The 20478-nt window shown below is 38.3% G+C and overlaps 1 protein-coding gene and 1 long non-coding RNA gene across 2 annotated transcripts; one reads left to right on the top strand and one right to left on the bottom strand.

Moving 5' to 3' along the window:
* Positions 1–6561: 6561 nt before the first annotated feature.
* Positions 6562–12324, bottom strand: LOC127962196 (uncharacterized). The gene is made up of 3 exons (XR_008154532.1): positions 11498–12324; positions 11252–11357; positions 6562–6667 (listed from the first exon to the last, which is right to left on the bottom strand). It is a non-coding gene; the product is annotated as an uncharacterized LOC127962196 (long non-coding RNA).
* Positions 8542–15347, top strand: ccnd1 (cyclin D1). The gene is made up of 5 exons (XM_052561700.1): positions 8542–8991; positions 10356–10571; positions 10952–11111; positions 12517–12665; positions 12750–15347. Exons 1-5 carry the CDS (start codon positions 8794–8796, stop codon positions 12903–12905), a joined length of 879 nt encoding a protein of 292 aa, XP_052417660.1. The 5' UTR covers positions 8542–8793; the 3' UTR covers positions 12906–15347.
* Positions 15348–20478: the final 5131 nt, after the last annotated feature.

Raw genomic sequence — 20478 nt, 5'->3', positions numbered from 1 at the left:
AAGGGATTCAGATCTGTTGACAACTCATCATGTCTGTTTCACATTAATGTCAGAATATACCATCATGCCCAGCATGGCAACAATATTTAACAAATTGCAATACACTGAAAACTCCAAATGCAAATGGGATTTCCATTTAAGACTACCATGGCATTGTCAGAGTGACTGGAAAACAAGATGGATGATTCCATTTCTCCATTCTAATTGGCTTTGAATGTTCTAATTCTCCATCTGGCCCTTTCGGAGGTGACAACATAAACAACAGAAGAAATTGAACGGTGGCAACCCTGACTGAGAGAATGGGCCTGCCTGATCAATCAGCCAACATTGATCCATTTTAGCACATGTGTAAATACGGCCTGTGTGCCTCTGTGTGAGTGTTTAGTTTGCATGCGTGTATGTGTTGGGGGGTAATGGTTGGGGAAAATGCAACGTCCGTTTTCAGGGTGTGAATTTTGGGCCGTCTGACCTCGTAATTAAGGATTGAACCCCACTAACAAAAGGTTAGGGGGTCTTAAGACTTCTATTTATTTTACATCTATCTATATATCTATCTATAGACAGATATCCGTTCATATATTCCTCTAGAATCGAACCATGTCCTTAGCACCATGCTGTATTGCTTGAGCTACATGAATGCTACAGAAAAGTTGCTTTTGTGTCTGTAAACACAAATACATTGCAGTGAAAAAGTTTTAGCCCTATTACTGTTGTTTTACATTTTTGCATATTTGTCACACGGAAAATATTCAGATCTTCAAACTAATTTTAATATTACACAAAGATAATGCAAGTTAATACAAAATGCAGTTTTTAAATTGTGATTTCATTTTATTAAGGGACAAAAGCTGTCCAAACCTACCTGGCCCTATGTGACAAAATAATTGTCCCCGCCTGTTAAATCATGAAAGAACAGTAATTAACTACATTATTTTAGAAAGCTGAGTTAAATTTCACTAGCCACACTTAGGCCTGATTACTGCCAGACCTGTTGAATTCAGAAATCACTTAAATAGAATCTGTCTGACAAAGTCAAGCATGACTAAAGAGCAACCCATCATGCCGCAATCTAAAGAAATTCAAGAACAGATGATAAACAAAATAGTTGACATCTATCAGTCTGGAAAGGGATATAAAGCCATATTCTAAGGCTTTGGGACTCCAGCGAACCACGATCAGAGCCATTATCCATCAATGGAGAAAACTCAAAGTCATTATCCACCAATGGAGAACATTGGTGAACCTTCTCAGAGGTGGCCAGCTTACAAAAATTACTCCAAGAGTGCAATGACGCTTCATCCAGGAGCTCATAGAAGAAACCAGAACAACATTTAAAAAACTGCAAGCTTAATTTGCCTCAATTAAGGTCAGTGTTCATGATTCAACAATAAGACAGAGACTGGGCAAAAAAGGCATCCATGGGAGAGTTCCAAAGCAAAAGCCATTGCTAACCAAAAAGAATACAAAGGCTCATCTTACATTTGCTTTCTTGATTATCCCCAAGACTTTTGGGCAAACATTCTGTGGACTGATGTGACCAACGTTGAACTTTTCGGAAGGTGTGTGTCCCATTACATCTGGCGTAAAACTAACACAGCATTTCATGAGAAGAACATCATACCAACCTTCAAATATGGTGGTGGTAGTGTGATGGTCTGGGGCTGCTTCACAGCTTCATGACCTGGATGACTTGCCATAATTGATGGAATCATGAATTCTGCACTCTATCAGAAAATCCTGGAGAATGTCCATCAGTTTTGTGACCTCAAGCTCAAGCGCACTTGGCTTATGCAGCAGGACATTTATCCCAATCACACCTGCAGGTCCACCTCTGAATGCCTCAAGAAAAACCAAATTAAGGTTTTGGAGCGACCAAATCAAGTCCGGATTTAAATCCTACTGAGATGCTGTGGCAATACCTTAAACAGTCCATTTCCTGCTCAAAAACCCATGTGGCTAAATTAAAACAATTCTGCAAAGAAGAGTGGGCCAAAATTCCTCCACAGGGATGTGAAACACTTATTGTCAGCTATCGCATTTGACTGCTATCGCAGCTATAACGTTTGATTGCAGTTATTGCTACAAAGGGTGGCACAAACAGTTGTTAGATTTAGGGGGCAATTACTTTTTCACGTAGTGCCAGGCAGGTTTGAGCAGGATTTTTCTTTTCAAAACTGCATTTTGTATTTACTGGGGTTATCTATGTGTAATATTAAAATTAGTTTGATGATCTGAATCATTCAAGTGTGACAAGTATGCAAAACATAATAATAATAATAATAATAATAAATCAATAAAAATTAAATAAAAAACACCGGTCAGGGGCAAAAACATTTTCACACCACTGTATATAACAAAAAAGTTACTCAAGTCAACATCCATAAATAATTTGTAAAACAAAACTAGAATGTGATGTGAAATTAAATGCATGCTCTAAATCTTCAGAGGAAAAGGAAGTGGTTGAGTTTTGTCCACTATGTTTGGTCTTCACATGGCCCTCAGCAGCCAGTCCTTCTGCTGCTGTTCCGTCTCTTCCAAGGACCTCTATTATCTTTAGAGTTTTTTTCCTCTTCTCAATGCCCTTGGCTTCAATTCGTGTGAAGGCCTGACCCAGGCCACCCCTGCACTGCGGCAGAACCCTGTTTCTCTCCGTTTGCGGATCACTAAACAGGACAATCACTCTATCCATCTTTTCATGGGCTATTGTACTGCCACCCTGCCTGCAGAAAAGGGTCCTTTTCAGTGGGGAACTCCTTTTTTTTCTCTTGCTCGATCTTTCCTCTCCTTTTGATGGGTTTTCTTGGAAGTGGGTGGGGAGGGTTTTGAGGGTGCAAAAGAACCCCCCTATACTTTGTCTGTTATGGTTCTTTTTTAGCACATATCAAAGATATGAAGAGGAGTCAAGACTTCAAAGCTGAAGATGGACTTAGTGTGACACTGACCTCCCCCAACCCAATGAAAGAGGTTAGATCAGAGGTCAGACTTTGGGGACAAATTAAAATATATTTGCTTGTTGGCCTGTACAAAATCCAAAACTGAGAAGTCGTAATTTCAGATTATTTGAATTATCCAATTTTCAAGTGAAACCATTCCAAGTCATTGTTTTGCCCACAAAAAAAAAAAAAAGAACATTTTATATCTACAATTTTATTTTATTTTTTTTACAAATTTCATAACTATTTCAGCCATGTTTGTAAAGTGATATTAGACTTCTGTATGTGTATATGTGGTCTGTAAGTAAACAGTTATTAGCATTCTTAAATATAGACTTGTAAGATAAATGGGCTAAAGCAAAGTACTGCTTTAGCAAATCAGGAATTCTTTGAAGAGGATCTCAAATCCTAATCTCATGGGTAAGCATTTGCACTAAAAGATGGTGCATTGTCTGTCATCTGGTCACTGAAGAACAAGGCTTCTCTGCAGTGCAAGGTGACCCTGTGTGCCCTTGTCAACACCCACCCGGCAAATTACAGACTTAAGTCATACAATTATGCATATATTCTAGCATGCATTCCTCACTTGATTAGAGGATGTAGCCAGTGTTACTGTATGTAGTACAAGATACTTCTGGTGTCAAATAATGGGCACGGGATAATGCTTTCTTTATGTTTGTGCATTGCTATATCTCCAGATCTATCTATGATCTCCTTATCATCTTAACAGACTGTCTTTGTAAAGATGACCAGAATACTGAACACAGAAATGTTTTAAGACATTTGGAGAGTTACATAACACTCCCAAATCATCTGCTAAAAGCCATTTATTCTATATCATATCTGATCCCTGAAAATCAACATTGTGTGCAATGCAAGTATTGATTAAAATTCCAGTAAAATCTGAAGGTGTGTGAAAAGGGTTTAAATTTCAGTTGTCTTTTTTTGAGGGTGATGGGCCTGCTGGTCTACCTCCTGCATGGTTCTTGGGAAATCCATTTGCTTTCATTTGGCACCACATTAATCTTAATCACCATTAGTGGAATAAAAGTTAGCCACTGGGAGAGAGTGCACTGGCTTTGGGGTTTAGGGGGCAAAGAGGCTGCAGGACTCCACTTGGGGTTTTGCACACTGCTCACTATTTCGGCTCAAAAATGTGCAGATGATCATTATGGAAGTGGTATGACATGATCACAGAACTAAACAGGGAATCTTCTGATTATATCATCATGCTTATCTTTCAGAAAAAAAGGGGAATGCTTCATCCTTCCTTTTTCCTGAATCAGAATTCAGCTGTGAAAGGACGCACTGCTGGGCCTTGAAAATACTCTTTTGGTTGTATCTTAAATGTTACTGTTGTTGTTTAAATATTTTTGCAATGTATGGGAATCACTGTCTGGGAATGTACCTGAAAAAAATGCAGTTATGCTTCTCATTCATCTTGGATCCCTGTTATATGGTGCTGTACCGTACCGTTGTAGTTGTTTTTCCATTATAAAGATTTTATTAAGGCTAAGACATCATGAAGTCCTGTTCATCTCTATTTTACGACATTGTAAATTCTCAATAATTACATTCCAAGCTGTTGTGCCATAAACAAATTTAAATTTGAGATCACACAAGGTATGTTTTCATGCACTAATTTTAAAAAGGCTGAATGAATCCAATTTGATTTCAGATTCTATGAACCCTTTTTGCAATACGATGTTATTCACGTTTTAGTTTACATGTGCATGTATGTATTTTGGACAAATTTTCAGCACAGTGCAAATAGCCAATTCTGTAAATATTCCGTTTCCTCCAGTCACCAGTTCAGAAGACTTCAATATGTTTGCAAGAAGTAAAACTTACCGGAGATCTCATTATAAAAGTGCCCTGGTAAAGATACACATCGCATCATGTGCACAAGGTATTTTTTAATCTTACTGAAAAGATAGCATTGAACCGTTTACATGCTTACATTTTTGCTATTGATTGGAGTTTTAGTCCGATCTACATTTCATTCGGATCGTATTGTTTGAGTATAGCTCACATGAAGACGTTTCAATCCGACGGAGCTGTCAAATCAAATAACAGATTATTATAATCAGTTCAGTATACAACAGATTATTTTGGTTCCAATAGACATGGCTATTAAAAGCACCTGAATTGAACTGTTTTCAAGCAAGCATCCCATCCCTAGAGCTAGAGATTATCAGTCTATTGTATGCTACAGGATGGACAATATCAGTACTTGTACACCTGAGGGCACAGGACAAATAGTCAGGACTTAATGAGTAGTAATATTCAGTAAGAAAGACGAAGACTACAGAAGAGGAGAGAGCCTGCAGGTTAATGTGATAGGTGGAGGGATTAGTTCAAGTGATTGATGACCAGCACTCTGCTCATTAGGATAGCCGTTAGCTCGGCGCTAACAACTGAGAATTACAATAGCTGTACTAGCACAATGATTTATTGCTGATTTACTGCAGGGTGTTTTAATATAATGAATGAAGTCATTTTTACCTTTCAGGGTTTGATGTTACTTCTAAACCACCATGGCAAATTAATTTGACATTTACTCATAATTCTATATAAATGTTAAAGCAGAAAGTTAAAGGAAAACAATATGTAAGTGTTAAATATAAAACAACATAAATACTAAATGACTCTGTAAAAAAAAAATTTGTCAGGTATTTTATAGCATGTGCTTTATGTGGTAACAATCTAAATGAACCACGTTTTATTAAAGTGTAATTTGTTTTATTATAACTGAATATAGCCAATAACGGGGTACTTTAAGGTTTCAATCGAAACCCTTAAAACTCCAAAAAAGTGATTAATGTGACAAATTGTCACTGCTGTTACTGTATGGTGATGCACAAACTAACTCTCAGATACTTTGTTGCAGTGGACAGATGTCCCGCTCTCTCAAAATATATTATTAAAATAATGAGAATGAGATTGCACTGTTTTGAATTATAAATAAATAAATGTTCCCTTTGTGATTTAAATCCAGGGCTATGTTTTAACAAACAAATTGCATATGTGCATGCCTGGTACAGTATATGAGCCACTGGCATTATGGAGATGGAAGGAAAGGAAGGTGTAACTGCACAGGTAGCTAAAGGTATAAATGATCTTGAGTTGGGGGAGGAGCACTCATTGGCAATTAGACCGACAGCTTGTTTGAATTCTTGAAAGAAAGGATAGTCCTTTTGTTTCTTAATCTCAGTGCTCCCCAGGACTGAGTCGTTTAATTCTAGGAAGCCAGGGAGAGAGTTATTTATTGTTCTCTCACCCTTAAATTCATGCGCATGCATCCACATTCACCTTAAACCTCCCTAATGTGTAATTTGCTTTAGACTCCACCTGAAAATTAGCCGATGAAAAAAAGAAAAGAAAAAAAACTCAGCTCTTTGTTATACTTTTAAATCCAGCTGTTTGTTGAGAAAATCCTTATAAATGTCATCTGTGTGTGTTAATATATTTAACACAATATAAAAGAGGAAAAAGTATTTGCATTTTAAATAAGAAAATGACTGTGCATTATGTATTTTTTCATTCAAAGTTCAATGTAAACATTACTGAATTAATTTAGATTTTTTTTTAAGATGAATATCTATTCATATGAATTCAATTTTATATTCACAGATATTTCCAAGTTTCCATGACTGTGGGAAACGTGTTAAAATTATAAATACGGTATAGCTTGCATTCATTGTAATTTCCTCCGGACCGACGGCACTTGTTTTCTATGAAGCAGAAGAAAGAAAAGATGTGTTAATTCTGTCGGCTTATGGATTGTGATCGTTTCAGTCACTTGCAATATGCTACATTAAAAACTCCATCGGTAATCCACAAACATCTAAACATCTTATGAATACAGATACTTGTTAATATTTTGTTATCTAGTTTTTTAAGAGTGAAATTGAACTTGAAATGTACATGCACTGTCTGTAGACAGGAGAGAGCTATTTCCGATTGGACCGCAGCACTACAACTTCCTACTCTTTCTGCCGTACTTATTGTAATAGAAGTACAAGTAAAAACTCACATGGTCGGTCATTCATTGTTAGCAACACTTTTGTAGCCCAAGAAAGCTATCAGTAATAATTTACTGTCTATTTAGTTCGTTTCGAAACTTTCCTGAAACGGATTCTGACAGTTTGTTATTGATAGGTCGAGCTCATATGTGGTCAAGTCTTTAGTTTATTATTATTATTATTATTATTATTATTATTATTATTATTATTATATTAGTATTATTATAGGCGTGATTGAAAGAAAAAAAATCGACCAGTTAAATTTTTTTTTACTTTTGTTCTTGAAAAATAATGGAAAATATTACAATGTTTTTAATACATATAAACATACAATGTATGAATTAGCCTACATTTATTTTTCCACTTGGGTGGAAATAAAGGTCTAGCATTTGATCTCAAAGAGCACAAAATGAACTAATATCTAATTGACATAGTGTATCGGTGTATATCTGTATTATACAAGATAATTACATTAAAAAAAAAACGTTGTAATATGAAGAACTTGTTCCCTTTTTTTTTTTTTTTTTTTTTTGCTAGCTCCTCTCTCAATGGCAAAGTTTTTGGGACAACCAAATTAGTTGTATTACGGTACTGAAAGTGGAATGTGTGGAATTTGTAAAGCTTCAATTCATCCTGAAGATACAGCAGTGAGGCAGTGAGCTCTTTAAAGAGAGAGCGCCCCTATTTGATCAAACTCTATCAAGCAATGTGTGTTGTTAACGCTTTGTGCAGATGGTATGTCTAAAGTCCATGAACAAGCCAGCACTCTTTAACAGGAGGAACACTTTTTTTTCATGATTTGAAAAAGTGTAATGACATTTTTCAGTATTTTCTGAAATACGTAATAGCCTACTGACATAAACAATCATTTTATTGAAACTTCATGAGCTATATTTCGTTATAAAGTTAGGATTACAAGTGGAATACCACTCGTAAGATTTCTTAAAATTGTACAAAATATTTTGTACGTTAGGCTATAGTCTACATCTGCACGAGGAGTTTTCAGATGAAAGCTATGCCGCAGTTCTGCCTGGCAACAGGCGTTCTCGTTCATTGGTTTAGGATGATTTGTGCTTCCTTCTTTTAGAGTAACCCAAAAGAGTAAGCTTTTTTTTCCCCAACCCAGACCACACATTTGTCTCATATAGGCTACGGAAACCACATTCAAGTTTATGCATAAATAACTGTAGGCTAATATAAAACTTCGTGAAGTGATTGTGCCATAGGCTACTAAGGTCATAAAGAGTTGAAACAATCTAAAAAGGTGCAGAAAACAATTGTTAACAGACTTTGAATTGGACATAAATAAAACTTTGCGTCCTGAACGCACAGAGTTTCTGAATGCGACAGTGCAGGGCACCTTGATTTGGGCTATTATACCGCCCCCTACCAACACTACTTCACCAATACACATCTTCAGACCCTTTTACCCCGTCTTTCCACCCCCGATACCCACAACACTAGCAGCTTGCCCCTTGCACCCCCACCCAAGCCCCAGCCTACCCCCACCGATTCTCCTTGGTCACTCGTCACCCAGCATAGGACCTCCTATTTCCCTACTGCTAAAGAAGGGAGCCCAAGCTCGAGAGAAGATAGTTCTTTAAGATTGATCCTCCGCCCTGATCAGACAGCCTCTCGCGCTCTCACAGGCTCGCAGCTGCTTTGATCTTCCCTTAACAACAGTCACGTCATAGGGGAGTTTTGTCAAGCGGAGCTGCAGCGAGAGTTTTAGAGGGTTCAGCAGAGGCAGCAAAGCATCCACGGGACCAGTGTCCGACACGAGATCCAGTTTTCTTACTTTTTGTCACTGCTAAACCTCGGGCACCGCTGAAGACATGGAGCACCAGCTGTTTTGCTGTGAAGTGGATACCATTAGAAGAGCTTACCAAGATAGCAACCTGTTGAATGACCGAGTCTTACAGACAATGCTCAAAGCAGAGGAAAACTACCTTCCATCACCAAATTATTTCAAGTGTGTTCAGAAAGAAATTGTACCTAAAATGAGGAAAATCGTCGCCACATGGATGCTCGAGGTTTGTTTTGGATAATAGCTGTCTTTTTTTGTATTAGCTGCACAAGTTTGCCTCATGATGATTGTGATTTTTGCTCTTTGGACCCCAAGAACTGTTTAATAAATCTAAACGTGTTTAAATGTAACTTGAGTTCTTCAGCATTGTTATCCATCCCAGAACTAGCACACTGAAATATGCTGTCCGATTATTATTAGCGATTTTAGTAAAAATAATGGTTTATTACGAAAGTAATATCAATCCTACACATGGGATGTTTTCTGTGGTTTCCGCTAACACATTTTTAAGTCAATTATTTTTACCCATTCATATGTTTCGTTTCTTATTAATCTAAAGAAAATATAAATCAATATATATTTTATTTCGATTTAATACCAATGTACACGTATGCATTCTCACTCGTGCCAGTAGGCTATTATACGCCATCTTTGTTGTCGTTTGCTTAAGTTTTTTATATATCTAAATTCTAAAATGGAAACATTATTGACATCACTTGCTTAAAGACGCTTACTAGTTGTGCTTTAAATCACTGCTATAATTAAAACCTCATTTTTGCAAGAAAATGTCATATTTGTATCTTAAAAGTTTTGTTTCAGTTTGCCATACACCTCCTGCACGACGGTCTAAAAATATAATATTTTTTAAGTTTCTAAATTCAATATTGTAATATAAACGGTCGGATTATATTCCCCATCGAATGATTTGGATTTACAGATGTTTAACATTCGATTTAATGCTTTGGAATAATTTATATTAATTTTTGAAACACCCGCTAATCGCAAATGTCGCATGCTTCTCTTTGTATGTTGGAGCTTTAGAAATCAATTCATTTCGCATCGTTTTTGTCATTGAATTCGAAAGATTTAGCTTTTATCCAATAAAGCATGCGTTACCCAACATTTACATGTGTTTTAAGTCGAGCGAAACAATTTTCTTATATTTTTTAATATTTTTTGAAAAGATGACGAACTAGAAAATTGTTTCCTGAACCTAGCTTGGACGCCACCTTTTTGCTTCGGAAAGCAACGACTGCTAGCATCAGCAGCAAATTGCAATATTTATACTTTGTCCAATGCTTTAAATTTTTATCAATTAACGGATAAAGTAGCCTACTAGTTTATTTAGCGTTTGCAAAAGTCTCTTTTCTAACTTAACCCTTTCTAGTGCAAATGCACGACTCAGCAGATGCTGAACACGTGGGGCGACTCCATAAGATGAAAGTATAGCAAATAAAAATTCACTTCGTTTATTTAATTCATTTTCCCCAAAATATTGGTTTCTTTCTATTCTTACCGCATATTTAGTGGGGGACGCAGCCAATTATTCGAGATCTTTGTTTAATTATATGCACTTTGTTTTCATTAAAGGTCTGTGAAGAGCAGAAATGCGAAGAGGAAGTCTTTCCGCTGGCTATGAACTACCTGGACAGATTTTTATCTGTGGAGCCCACCAAAAAGACCAGATTACAGCTGTTAGGAGCAACTTGTATGTTTTTGGCCTCTAAGATGAAAGAGACTGTGCCATTAACAGCAGAGAAGTTGTGCATATACACGGACAACTCCGTCCGTCCTGGCGAATTATTGGTAATTATTCAACACTTCATAATTATACAGCTTGATGCTGTTTTATTATATTGCATACCTTAAGTCAATTAAATTCATGCAAGTAAAGTAATTTTGCTCAAAGATGTGTCGCCACGTGAATGTCTTGGATTAAAAATCTAACCAGATATATAGGCTAGCCTAATTGGATTGGTCTGCAAATGTAAAGCCACCCTCAGACATAAATATAAACGCGCATGTTACAAACTTCTTTGTACTTTTTATGTGTCCGCTAATTGAATGTAGGCCTTGCTTGACTGTGCAATTAATCGACATCTCCATCTAGCGGGCAAAGAGTGTAAAACCGGATATGGAAAATGCGCCTTTATGTAAACTTGGGTCTTTTTATATCTCCCTCGCAGCAAATGGAACTGCTGGCGCTAAATAAACTCAAGTGGGATCTGGCCTCAGTGACACCACATGATTTCATTGAACATTTCCTAGCCAAACTCCCTATACATCAGAGCTCCAAGCAGATACTACGCAAGCACGCCCAGACATTTGTGGCCCTCTGTGCAACAGGTATGTTTAACCGTTTGTGTTCAGTTTTACTTTGTGCATATTTATTAATGTAAGATAATTTATCTTAGTATAAATATTGCAGACCAGGCAAAAGTATTGAGGGCTTTGTAACAAACATACATTGAAGAACCTCCACTTACCTCACCCAGTACTTTGCTATCAGGCAGAGTTCTTTATTGCAATGGAAAGAGCCATCTCGCTTGTCCTAATTCCTCACTCGCGGTTATTGTAAACCAGTGTGAGGCTCTGCAAGAGAGAGGAAGTCTGTTTCCTTTTGTGGTGATTGCTGTGACTGCACCATGGCTCCTGAGAAGCCCTGCCTGTTTCCAACCCCACTGCTATGCATGCAGGGAATGTGAACCAAAAAGAGGAAGCTGTTTTCTTACATTTTTCTTGGAAAAAGGGCTTTGTAACCTGATATTTTCCCATGCCTAAGACGTCTTGTAGTCCAGGTTTCTTTGATTGAGATCATGTGCTCAGATATAAGGCTACCAATCCACTTTTTTTTGCCCATACACGGCATTGTCGCGAAACCTACAGCAGTCAGTTTATCACCTGCTAGAATAAGCCAGTAATGCTACAGGAAGGAACTACTCCAGTATATTCCCCACTCACATTTACATGGTGGGTATCAGCGAAGCTCGCTCTCCCCTTTTATGTTTATGACCTGCATTTCTTTGGGAAGTAGCCTGGGATCTCAGCCAGGGAGAGTGTGGTTGGATGGATACTGGGAAGGGGGTGGGCGCTGCTGAATGAAATGAATGGGCTGGGGTGAAGGCTCCCGTGCCTTTATGCTCAATTTGTCTTGACAATTGCCCTCACGTCTCTGAGCTAGCAATGTTAGATGACTTCCTATAAGAAAGGCAGTTGTATTTCTCTGTTCGCCATGTGTGGGCGAAGCACAAAGTGAGAGTATAAGGGAAAGAGGCGCCATTGATTTATAAGCTCCGCTTATTGTCCGTTCAGGTTCTGAGCGCACCGGAGACATTTTGAACAAGTTGTGTTTTATGAAGTGGGAGATTGTGATATCTTGAAAACCCTAAGATTTCTATGCATTTTAGGCATTAACGTGCGAATAGAGGCATGATTTATGGGACGTTTTGGGAATGAGAAGGCTGCAGTAGGTGGTAGCTTGCCCAGGACCTACAGCAAAGTCCTCTGGCTCCCCACAAAGGCTTTGAGCCCTGCTGCAGAATAGTGTGTCAGGCCCCAAATGTCACGGACTGTCCCCTACCAACCCTCCTCTCATTATAGTTTAGTCATGCTATGCTTCATTATGAGCTCAATCCCAACTCTGTCTTCTGATCCAGTATTGCCCATTTTATTCATCTTATTCTTTGGGCCACTTACATTCTGGTGTCTTTTTTTGAGAATTCCCAACCAATGGTACATTTGTTATTTTCAGATGTCAACTTCATCGCCAGCCCTCCGTCCATGATCGCGGCCGGCAGCGTTGCAGCAGCAGTGCAGGGGTTGTACCTCAAAAGCAGCGACAGTTGCCTCTCCTCCCAGAACCTCACCAACTTCCTCTCACAAGTCATCAGAAGCGACCCTGTAAGTGTTCCAACCTCCGCACCCTGTATCACTCCAGAAGACCTGATATGTCATTGTTGCTAATCTCCCCGTTTCTCTCCAAAGGACTGTCTGCGATCTTGTCAGGAACAGATCGAGTCCCTGCTGGAATCTAGTCTCAGACAAGCTCAGCAGCACAACATCTCCACAGAGACCAAAAGAGCGGAGGAGGACGTGGACATCTCTTGCACTCCCACAGATGTCAGAGACATTAATATCTGAACGGATCACTATTCATCTTGTGTGCGATGAATCTCTTCGTCTTTGTTTCTGTTGGGTATGGGCTTTGGCCAAAGGCTTCATGGGACAAATGGAAATCAGGCTCAAACCTGCACCCCACCATCCGACCAATACCTCGACAACTTGTCCCTCAGCGCGCCCTAACTGTTGACCGCTGAGCGGCATCCCCTGTGGTTTTGACGATTGGGCTATCGCTGGCCAGGACCACCAGTGGAGCACAGGGAATGAAAGGAAATCTCAATTCTGTCCTTCGGCTCCCCCTCTATGTCCTAAGTCATAAATAAAACAAGCGAAAAATGATATAGGCTATCTAGGATTTTCAAATCGTGTAAACGACAACAGTAGTTGTGACTTGCCCTGACTTGTCGCTGAAAAGACAACGCTGGGTATTTTTATTTCAAGTGTGTCAGAAACTATTTTTGAAAGAGAAGAGACGTAATTTGTATATCTTCGATTTCTTTCTCTCATAGATAGTACCTTGGTACACTTGCTACGAGTGCTCCTTGTTTTTTCTGCAGCCTAGCCGTGTAAATATATCCCCGCTTGCTATGCCTTTAGTCACTTTATTATAATTCCTAGACAGGTCCCCTAACAAGATTCTCTTCTCTTCCAAAATGGTTTATGTAACCTTAGTATATTTTGTACGCATGTATTTTTGCTATGATCTAGAAGGCTGTGGATTGCCAGGGACTGAGGTGCTAACTTGAGGCCAGACGGAAACATTTCTTCGAATCGTTGCCTTCACTGCCATTAATAATGTATATCGTCATCACTGCCATGACACAATAAGCTTATGTTGTACCTGCTCCCCGGCTGAGCTTGCTGTGCGGTCCACAGTCTGCTTTTTTTGTTTAGATTCATGTATTATCTAAAACCATTCCATTTAAAAAAGAAAAAAAAAGCACTTTCAGTCCGTCGTTTAAGGCTGGCTTTTAGAAAAGAAAAAAGAAAAAAAAAAGAAAGAAATTGTTAAAACAATGAGGGGGAAACATGGAATGGAGGACGGAGCAGGTCTCTTTATCTATGGTGTTAGTGGTCTGTTAGAGAAAGAGAAGAGGGGGACATTGAGAAGATATTTGCGGTGTAGTTTAACGGCTACGCAATCCTCTTACCAGAACGGATAGATGCTAGGGAACGTTTAAGGTGCGATCCAGCAGAACGCACGTAGACGGTAGAAACACTACGACGTTAAATCAAAGATTAAGAACTATTTATTTTTTCAGTTCCCCTCTTAAGGCCAGTATGCACGAATGCCCAAGTGTACCTATCTTTGAAGTATGTATAATGATCCGCTAGTTGCTAACTCGTGACACCATAGTTAAAGTATTTTTTTCCGAGTTGATGTACTCTGGTCTAGTTATTGTTAAAACAAAAGTTGTGGCTTCAAGTAGATTTTGCACAAACCCAGAGATGTCAGTTTGTCTTGTGGATCTCTGGAAGGGGGGGAAGATGAGGAGGAGAGGTGGTAGAGGGAGGCAAAAAAAGGGTGATGGCTGGACATCAAAGAGTTAAAGCAGAACTGAGACGTTTGTACCGTGAGGAATAACTTAAGAGGAGAACCTGGGAGAAAGACACTCCTCATATTTAGCTGCTATGGAGGGATTTCCAGCAAGTATGAAACTTTCAAATGGAAAACAACAAAAAAAAAAGAAAAAGACATGCTTCTTTCTCTTGTCTTGTTTTGCTGCTATTTTTTGGTTTTGTTTATATGAAATGTCAATACAATGCCATGTAATAGGTTAATTTTCTCATAGAAAATTATGATATTATTGAAAACTTTGGTTCTTTTTAGTAGTTTTTTTTTTTTTTTTTTTTTATGTGATCAATTTTTGTTAATGTGATTTCTACGCTATGCTATTCCCAAAACAAAGAAAAGGAAAAAAAAATGATAATAAAAAAGAAAAAAAAGCAGATGAAAAAATAGTCAAATGTTCCTGTTATACCCACAATACCTCAATCTACAGTCGTGATTTAGCATTGATTTAGTCTGGGATTTTTTTTCTTAAGTTCTGATTTTATGTTATTTTATTTTATTGTTTTTTGGTTTATACCGTGCCTGTTAGTCCTGTTGTAAAATGCAAATGAACGTTAATCATCCTCCTACTGGGTCCTGATGCGAGCGAGTAGAAAGCACATTGAATGGAATTGGTGCCATAAACTCTGAGTTTTTTTTTATTTTTTTAGCTTGTTTCATTAAAGGAGACTATATCCCCACTTTAGCCTCTTCTAGCCCATCTTGATGAGTTTATGAAGATTTTATTTGAAAAATGACACCGTTATACTGCCATGTGTACTTACAAAGCCATAGTTTAACACAGTGCAGATATTCATGTATAAGTGGCTGCATGTCTTGATCTGAATACAAGACACTTGGTGTTTCCACATCAAGTCGTTGTCTTAATAAATGTTACGCAGCTACAATCACCAGTGGTGTTTCCCTTCATCTTCTTTTTTTGCTTAAACCCATGAAATTTGTATCCTTGTAAAAATCCATATATTCAGTGCTCGTGGGATGTTCTACTTGGTTTAGTTCACTCCCTTTAGCCTTTGACATGGTGCTGCTATGAGTCTAGAAATGATTTGCTGAAAGAGATGCGGCGATAAGCTAGGAAGGATGAAAGAAGTGATTCAGGACCCAGGGGACACATATATTATCCCCTGTAGTATCAGGAATCTATTTTACCTCAAGGTGGATACAACTGAATGATGAAAACTAGCATGTATACTGATACACACACCTAGAGTCTGTCATGCAATCGAGGAAAAGAGACTGCGGAGGTCCCGAGCTTTTCTCTTGAATGTGTTTAGGGGAGAAATGAGAAATGATTGAGTGCATCCTCCCATCCCCACACCATGAAAGCTTGGCCTTATGGCTTGATTCTGTTGTAAACAAACCTGTAGTGTCTTTTAGTTCAATGTGCCATTCATTCACAAGGGTCAATGTGTGTCGATCCTGAAATACAACGTCATGCTTTGATTTCTTTTGTTTTGTTTAATTGTTCACAAACCGGTCACTGGTCTGAAATGCACAATCTTGCTGACCCATCTTAGACATGAGGTTAACTAGAATAAAACTTGAGCTTCAAAAACCACTTGTCTTGCGTGATTTGTATTTTTATTGTGCCCGCACAGCTTAGAAAGTGTTAAAAAATGAACATTTGGACATTTCCTCAACCTCATATTTCAAACCAACATTTGCATACCTTCAATGTCTATCCTTTAAAGACAGAACATGTTGTTATTTTCTTAATATACTAATCAGAATAAAAAATGCAAGGGAAAAAGCGTACACAAGAAATTTTTTTATATTGAAGTCCCCTAATTTATTTGAGTTCATCTATGGCACATGTAAAAACTATTAAGTGCTTAAATGTGAAATACATCAGCAATTGCTTATTAAGGTCGTCTTTGTGTCACGTGCCTCAAAAAGAGCAGCTGAAAACAGGTTGTTCTTGTTTTTGCTTAAAAACTTTTAGAGGCACTAAATATTAATTAAACAGGAAGCTGAAGATGTGTACAGCTAAAACAGATACTGAAATTAACATTTTCAGAGGATGTGCCAACCTTGCTGAGGTGAGAAAGGATTGGTCTGTTGACTAAATAAACGCTGTTCTCTCATGTCTCAAGCAGGGGATACCCTTCTTTTATTGTCCAAGTATTATCTGGCATCCCCAACAGACAGTCTTTGATAATCGGTTTTGAAACCGATCATTCAGGAGACTGCAAGAAAGAAAGAACTCTGACTATTTCACGCACCTTTGCTACCGACTGAGGTTTGAGATAATACTGTGTCTTTGGTTTTTGCCATTTCAGTGTCTGCGGTTTCAGACGAAGGAGCAACATTGCTCCCCTCATACATACTGTCCCAAAGGCTAAGTTGCTAAGGTTTGCCCTTCCAAGATCTGACATACAAAAACTGAACTCGGTTCACATGTTAAAATAAACCAGATGGCATCAGGAAAAGAATTAATCCTGAGGTTGTCGAACCTAACTTTTTGTGTATTAACCAATCATTCAAGGCATACAAGGTACACATTTTATTAGTTCTTGGGTTTCTCTGGGAACTGAAGACATGACCTTGGTGTTACAAGTGGCATGATCTATTGTTTGAGCTACAGCAAAGCTTATTATTTTTACCATGTCATCATATGGCTGAAAGAAGATTATAATGCTAGTATATTAATCTCGCATAGCCAAACGTTCAGACTGACGGCTGAAGGTCTGGAATCCATGCCCATGAGGCGATTTGACCGACATGTCAAACAACCAATCACAGTTTGTTTCATTCAGCGGCATGTTTCGGGGCGTGGAAATGTCGCCACAATAACAGACGTATTAAAAACTCTCGGACTTATTTTAAATATTCCATGCCGTGAACTTTAAATATTTTACATACTTTTGAAACTCCTGTGTTTAGTTGATCCTGATATGCGATCGTCGACACAGTTGTAAACACTATGGCTTTCTTCTGTTGGAGGGGGTTTGGTGCAACGTCATCTTTGTTTCAAGATGGAACATTTATATATAAGTTTATGAGATTTGTAAATTATTCCATTCCTTTTTTACTCACAGTTTGTACAGTGTCCCAACTCTTTTAGAATTGGGTTTGAACCAGTAATTCACTGCCATTCATAAATCCTCTCCTGTGACATGATGGGATAGTAAAGTGTCAATTGGATGCACACTTCAGAATCTAGCCAGAGATAGTAGGTCATCCAGAGACTTGTTTCCTACTGTTTTATGTATACTGTTAATTCAGACACAGTCTTCTGTTCATATAGGCTGTTGTTACAATTTAGTAAGGTATTGTGTGATTTCAGATGGAACCAAAGTGGCAAATAATTTCTGCCTTCATTTTAAACAGTATTATTATATTGTTTATTCGTTTGAAACTTAACAAATTTATTTTCCTCTTGTTATTGGCTTGAAAAGTGCACTTATACTGTCTTTCTTTACAATAAATGTTAAGCTATGATTTATCTAATAAGATAATACTCATATATAAAGTAAGGCTTAAAGGGATAGATGACTGATTTTTTTTTTTTATTCTGTCATCATCAAGTCACTTTCCAAACCTATATGGAATTTATTTCTTCTGCAGAACACACACACACAATTTTTTTTCATCTCTTTAAGTCCAAACAGAGTGATGTGGTCATAGATAGCTGTTAATACGGATAAAATATTAAAGGGGTCATGAACTGCCTTTTTGTTTTTTATTTGTACTGTTCTCTGAGGTTCATTTATATAATGGTATCACTATTTTTATGTATAAAAAAGCATCAATTTATAAGTAATAGGCTATTGTCTTTCCTGTTTTTGACCCCCTCATCTACACGCTCTGTTTGAATAGCTGTGGTGGACTGTAGGCCCAGAAGTAAATGCCCACTGCTATGATTGGATAATAGTTGTGTATGTTTGCCAGCCTACATCCTACATAGATGGACGTTGCAGTGATTTCGGTTAAAACGCATAAATATTAATATCAAATGATCTGTTCAACAGACAAAGCAATAGTGACCATAAAAACTGGAAATGTGATCTTATTCTGCAGTGGCAGTATTTAGCCACACTATTACGTCATAAAGTGGCACATTCCACAAGCTGTTGTTTTTGCAGACTGGCTTCAAAATAAGCTGATTTTAGACTAACAAGAAAGTTTTGAGTTCTGGAACTTACAGGATGCTTTTATAGCACAATAACCTCTCACATGTCAAAAGTTCAAGGGAATTTTGGTTTCTCAGTTCATGACCCGTTTAATGAATTATGTAATGTGAATGGGAGTTTCCTGCTTTTGTCCTTCTAAGCTTCATTGATAAGCTGCCAGTTATTTTTCGATTTATTTTATTCTGGAAATAATGACTTTTACAAAAATTATTTTGTACACTTGCCAATGTACAAAAAAATGAAGGGTCTGCAATTCTGAAAGTGAAAGTGACATACAGCCAAGTATGGCGACCCATACTCAGAATTCATGCTCTGCATTTAACCCATCCAAAGTGTGCACACACACAGCAATGAACACGCACCAGGAGCAGTTGGCAGCCATTTATACTGCAGCACCCGGGTAGCAGTTTTGGGGTTCAGTGCCTTGCTCAAGGGCATCTAAGTCGTGGTATTGCCAGCCCGAGACTTGAACCCACAACCTTAGCAGTCATTTAGTCACAGATTAGTCCTGTCACTTTAAGAAGTTATTTCTAATGTCGGCTCGTTATATGTATAAGACACCTGTCCACACAATCTGCATCTTCCATTCCAACCTCTGCCACCACCATGGGCAAGACCAAAGAGCTGTCAAAGGATGTCAGAGACAAGATTGTAGATCTGCACAAGACTTGAATGGGCTACAACACCATCAGCAAGAAGTGTGGCAAGAAGGAAACAACTGTTGGTGCGATTATTCAGAAATATAAGAAATACAAAACAACCATCAATCACCTTTGGTCTGGAGCTCCGTGCAAGATCTCACTTCATGGGGTAAAGATGATCATGAGAAAGGTGAAGGATCAGTCTCGAACAACAATGGAGGAACTTCTTAATGATGTTAATGCAGTTGGGACCATAGTCACCAAGCAAAATGGGGATCTAATACTTATTTCCCTCACTAAAATGCAATTTCTAACCTTTATATAATGTGTTTTTTTTTCAGAATTTTTAGGTTTGTGTTTTGTCTCTGTACGTCAAAGTAAACCTGCCATAAAAATTACAGACCCTTCATTTCTTTTTAAGTGGGCAAACTTACAAAATCAGCAGGGGATCAAATAAATATTTTCCCCACTGTATTCATCTTTCAGTTTCAAGACACAGATGATCATATTCCAGGACTACAATGACTTTGATCTGTGTTACATATGACCGTGAAGATTCAGTTTGTCAGCTGAGATCACTACATCAGAACTGAAATATTATATCAGCGTATACAATATATGACCGCTAGTTAAAACTCAATCAGCCTCCCTCATGAAAGTGGCTGAACCTTTCTTGTCTGTGCTGTGAATAGGAATTGCACATTTATCATCCACATCATGAACCATGTGAGGAAGCAAGCAGCTCAGTGCTGAGATTGGAGCATGTGTGTGTGTGTGTGTGTGAGAGGGAAGGAGTGGGGGGTATGAGGCACCAAGGCAAAAAAGGGAGATACTATGCCACCATTCAAATTGAGGCCTTTTTTTCAAGTGCCCGTCGGTTGCATTTGTCACGTCCTCCTTTCATGTCACCACTCGCCACCTGCTCCTGAAATTCCTGAACATTTTCTGAAAACTTCCAGCGTCCTGCTTCATTTTCTCGGCCTCGCTCCCTTTCGCTGGCCCCATCCACTCTGTTCCACAAGTGAAAGGAAACCAAAGAAACATTGCTCCTCTAACTCTCTTTCACAGACTCGGCCCTCTGTCTTACACCCCCCAAGTTCATGTTCTTCTGTTCTGCATTTGGAATAAGTCTCCCCCTCGCTCTCTCCCTCACACACACACACACACACACAATATCTGAGAAAGATGATGTATCATTTATGGATCAAACAAAGAGAAACCTGACTCTACTGCCATTCATGGACTTT

Source organism: Carassius gibelio, chromosome B7 (genome assembly GCF_023724105.1).
Source record: "Carassius gibelio isolate Cgi1373 ecotype wild population from Czech Republic chromosome B7, carGib1.2-hapl.c, whole genome shotgun sequence".
NCBI classification, from domain to species: Eukaryota; Metazoa; Chordata; class Actinopteri; order Cypriniformes; family Cyprinidae; genus Carassius; species Carassius gibelio.
This window is presented reverse-complemented; position numbering and strand designations above follow the sequence as displayed.

Coding starts and splice junctions, on each gene's coding strand:
- ccnd1 (XM_052561700.1), top strand. CDS start 8,794: ATGGAGCACCAGCTGTTTTGCTGTGAAGTGGATACCATTAGAAGAGCT. Junction 10,572..10,951: donor TCCGTCCTGGCGAATTATTG/GTAATTATTCAA, acceptor TCTCCCTCGCAG/CAAATGGAACTGCTGGCGCT. Junction 12,666..12,749: donor AAGTCATCAGAAGCGACCCT/GTAAGTGTTCCA, acceptor TTCTCTCCAAAG/GACTGTCTGCGATCTTGTCA.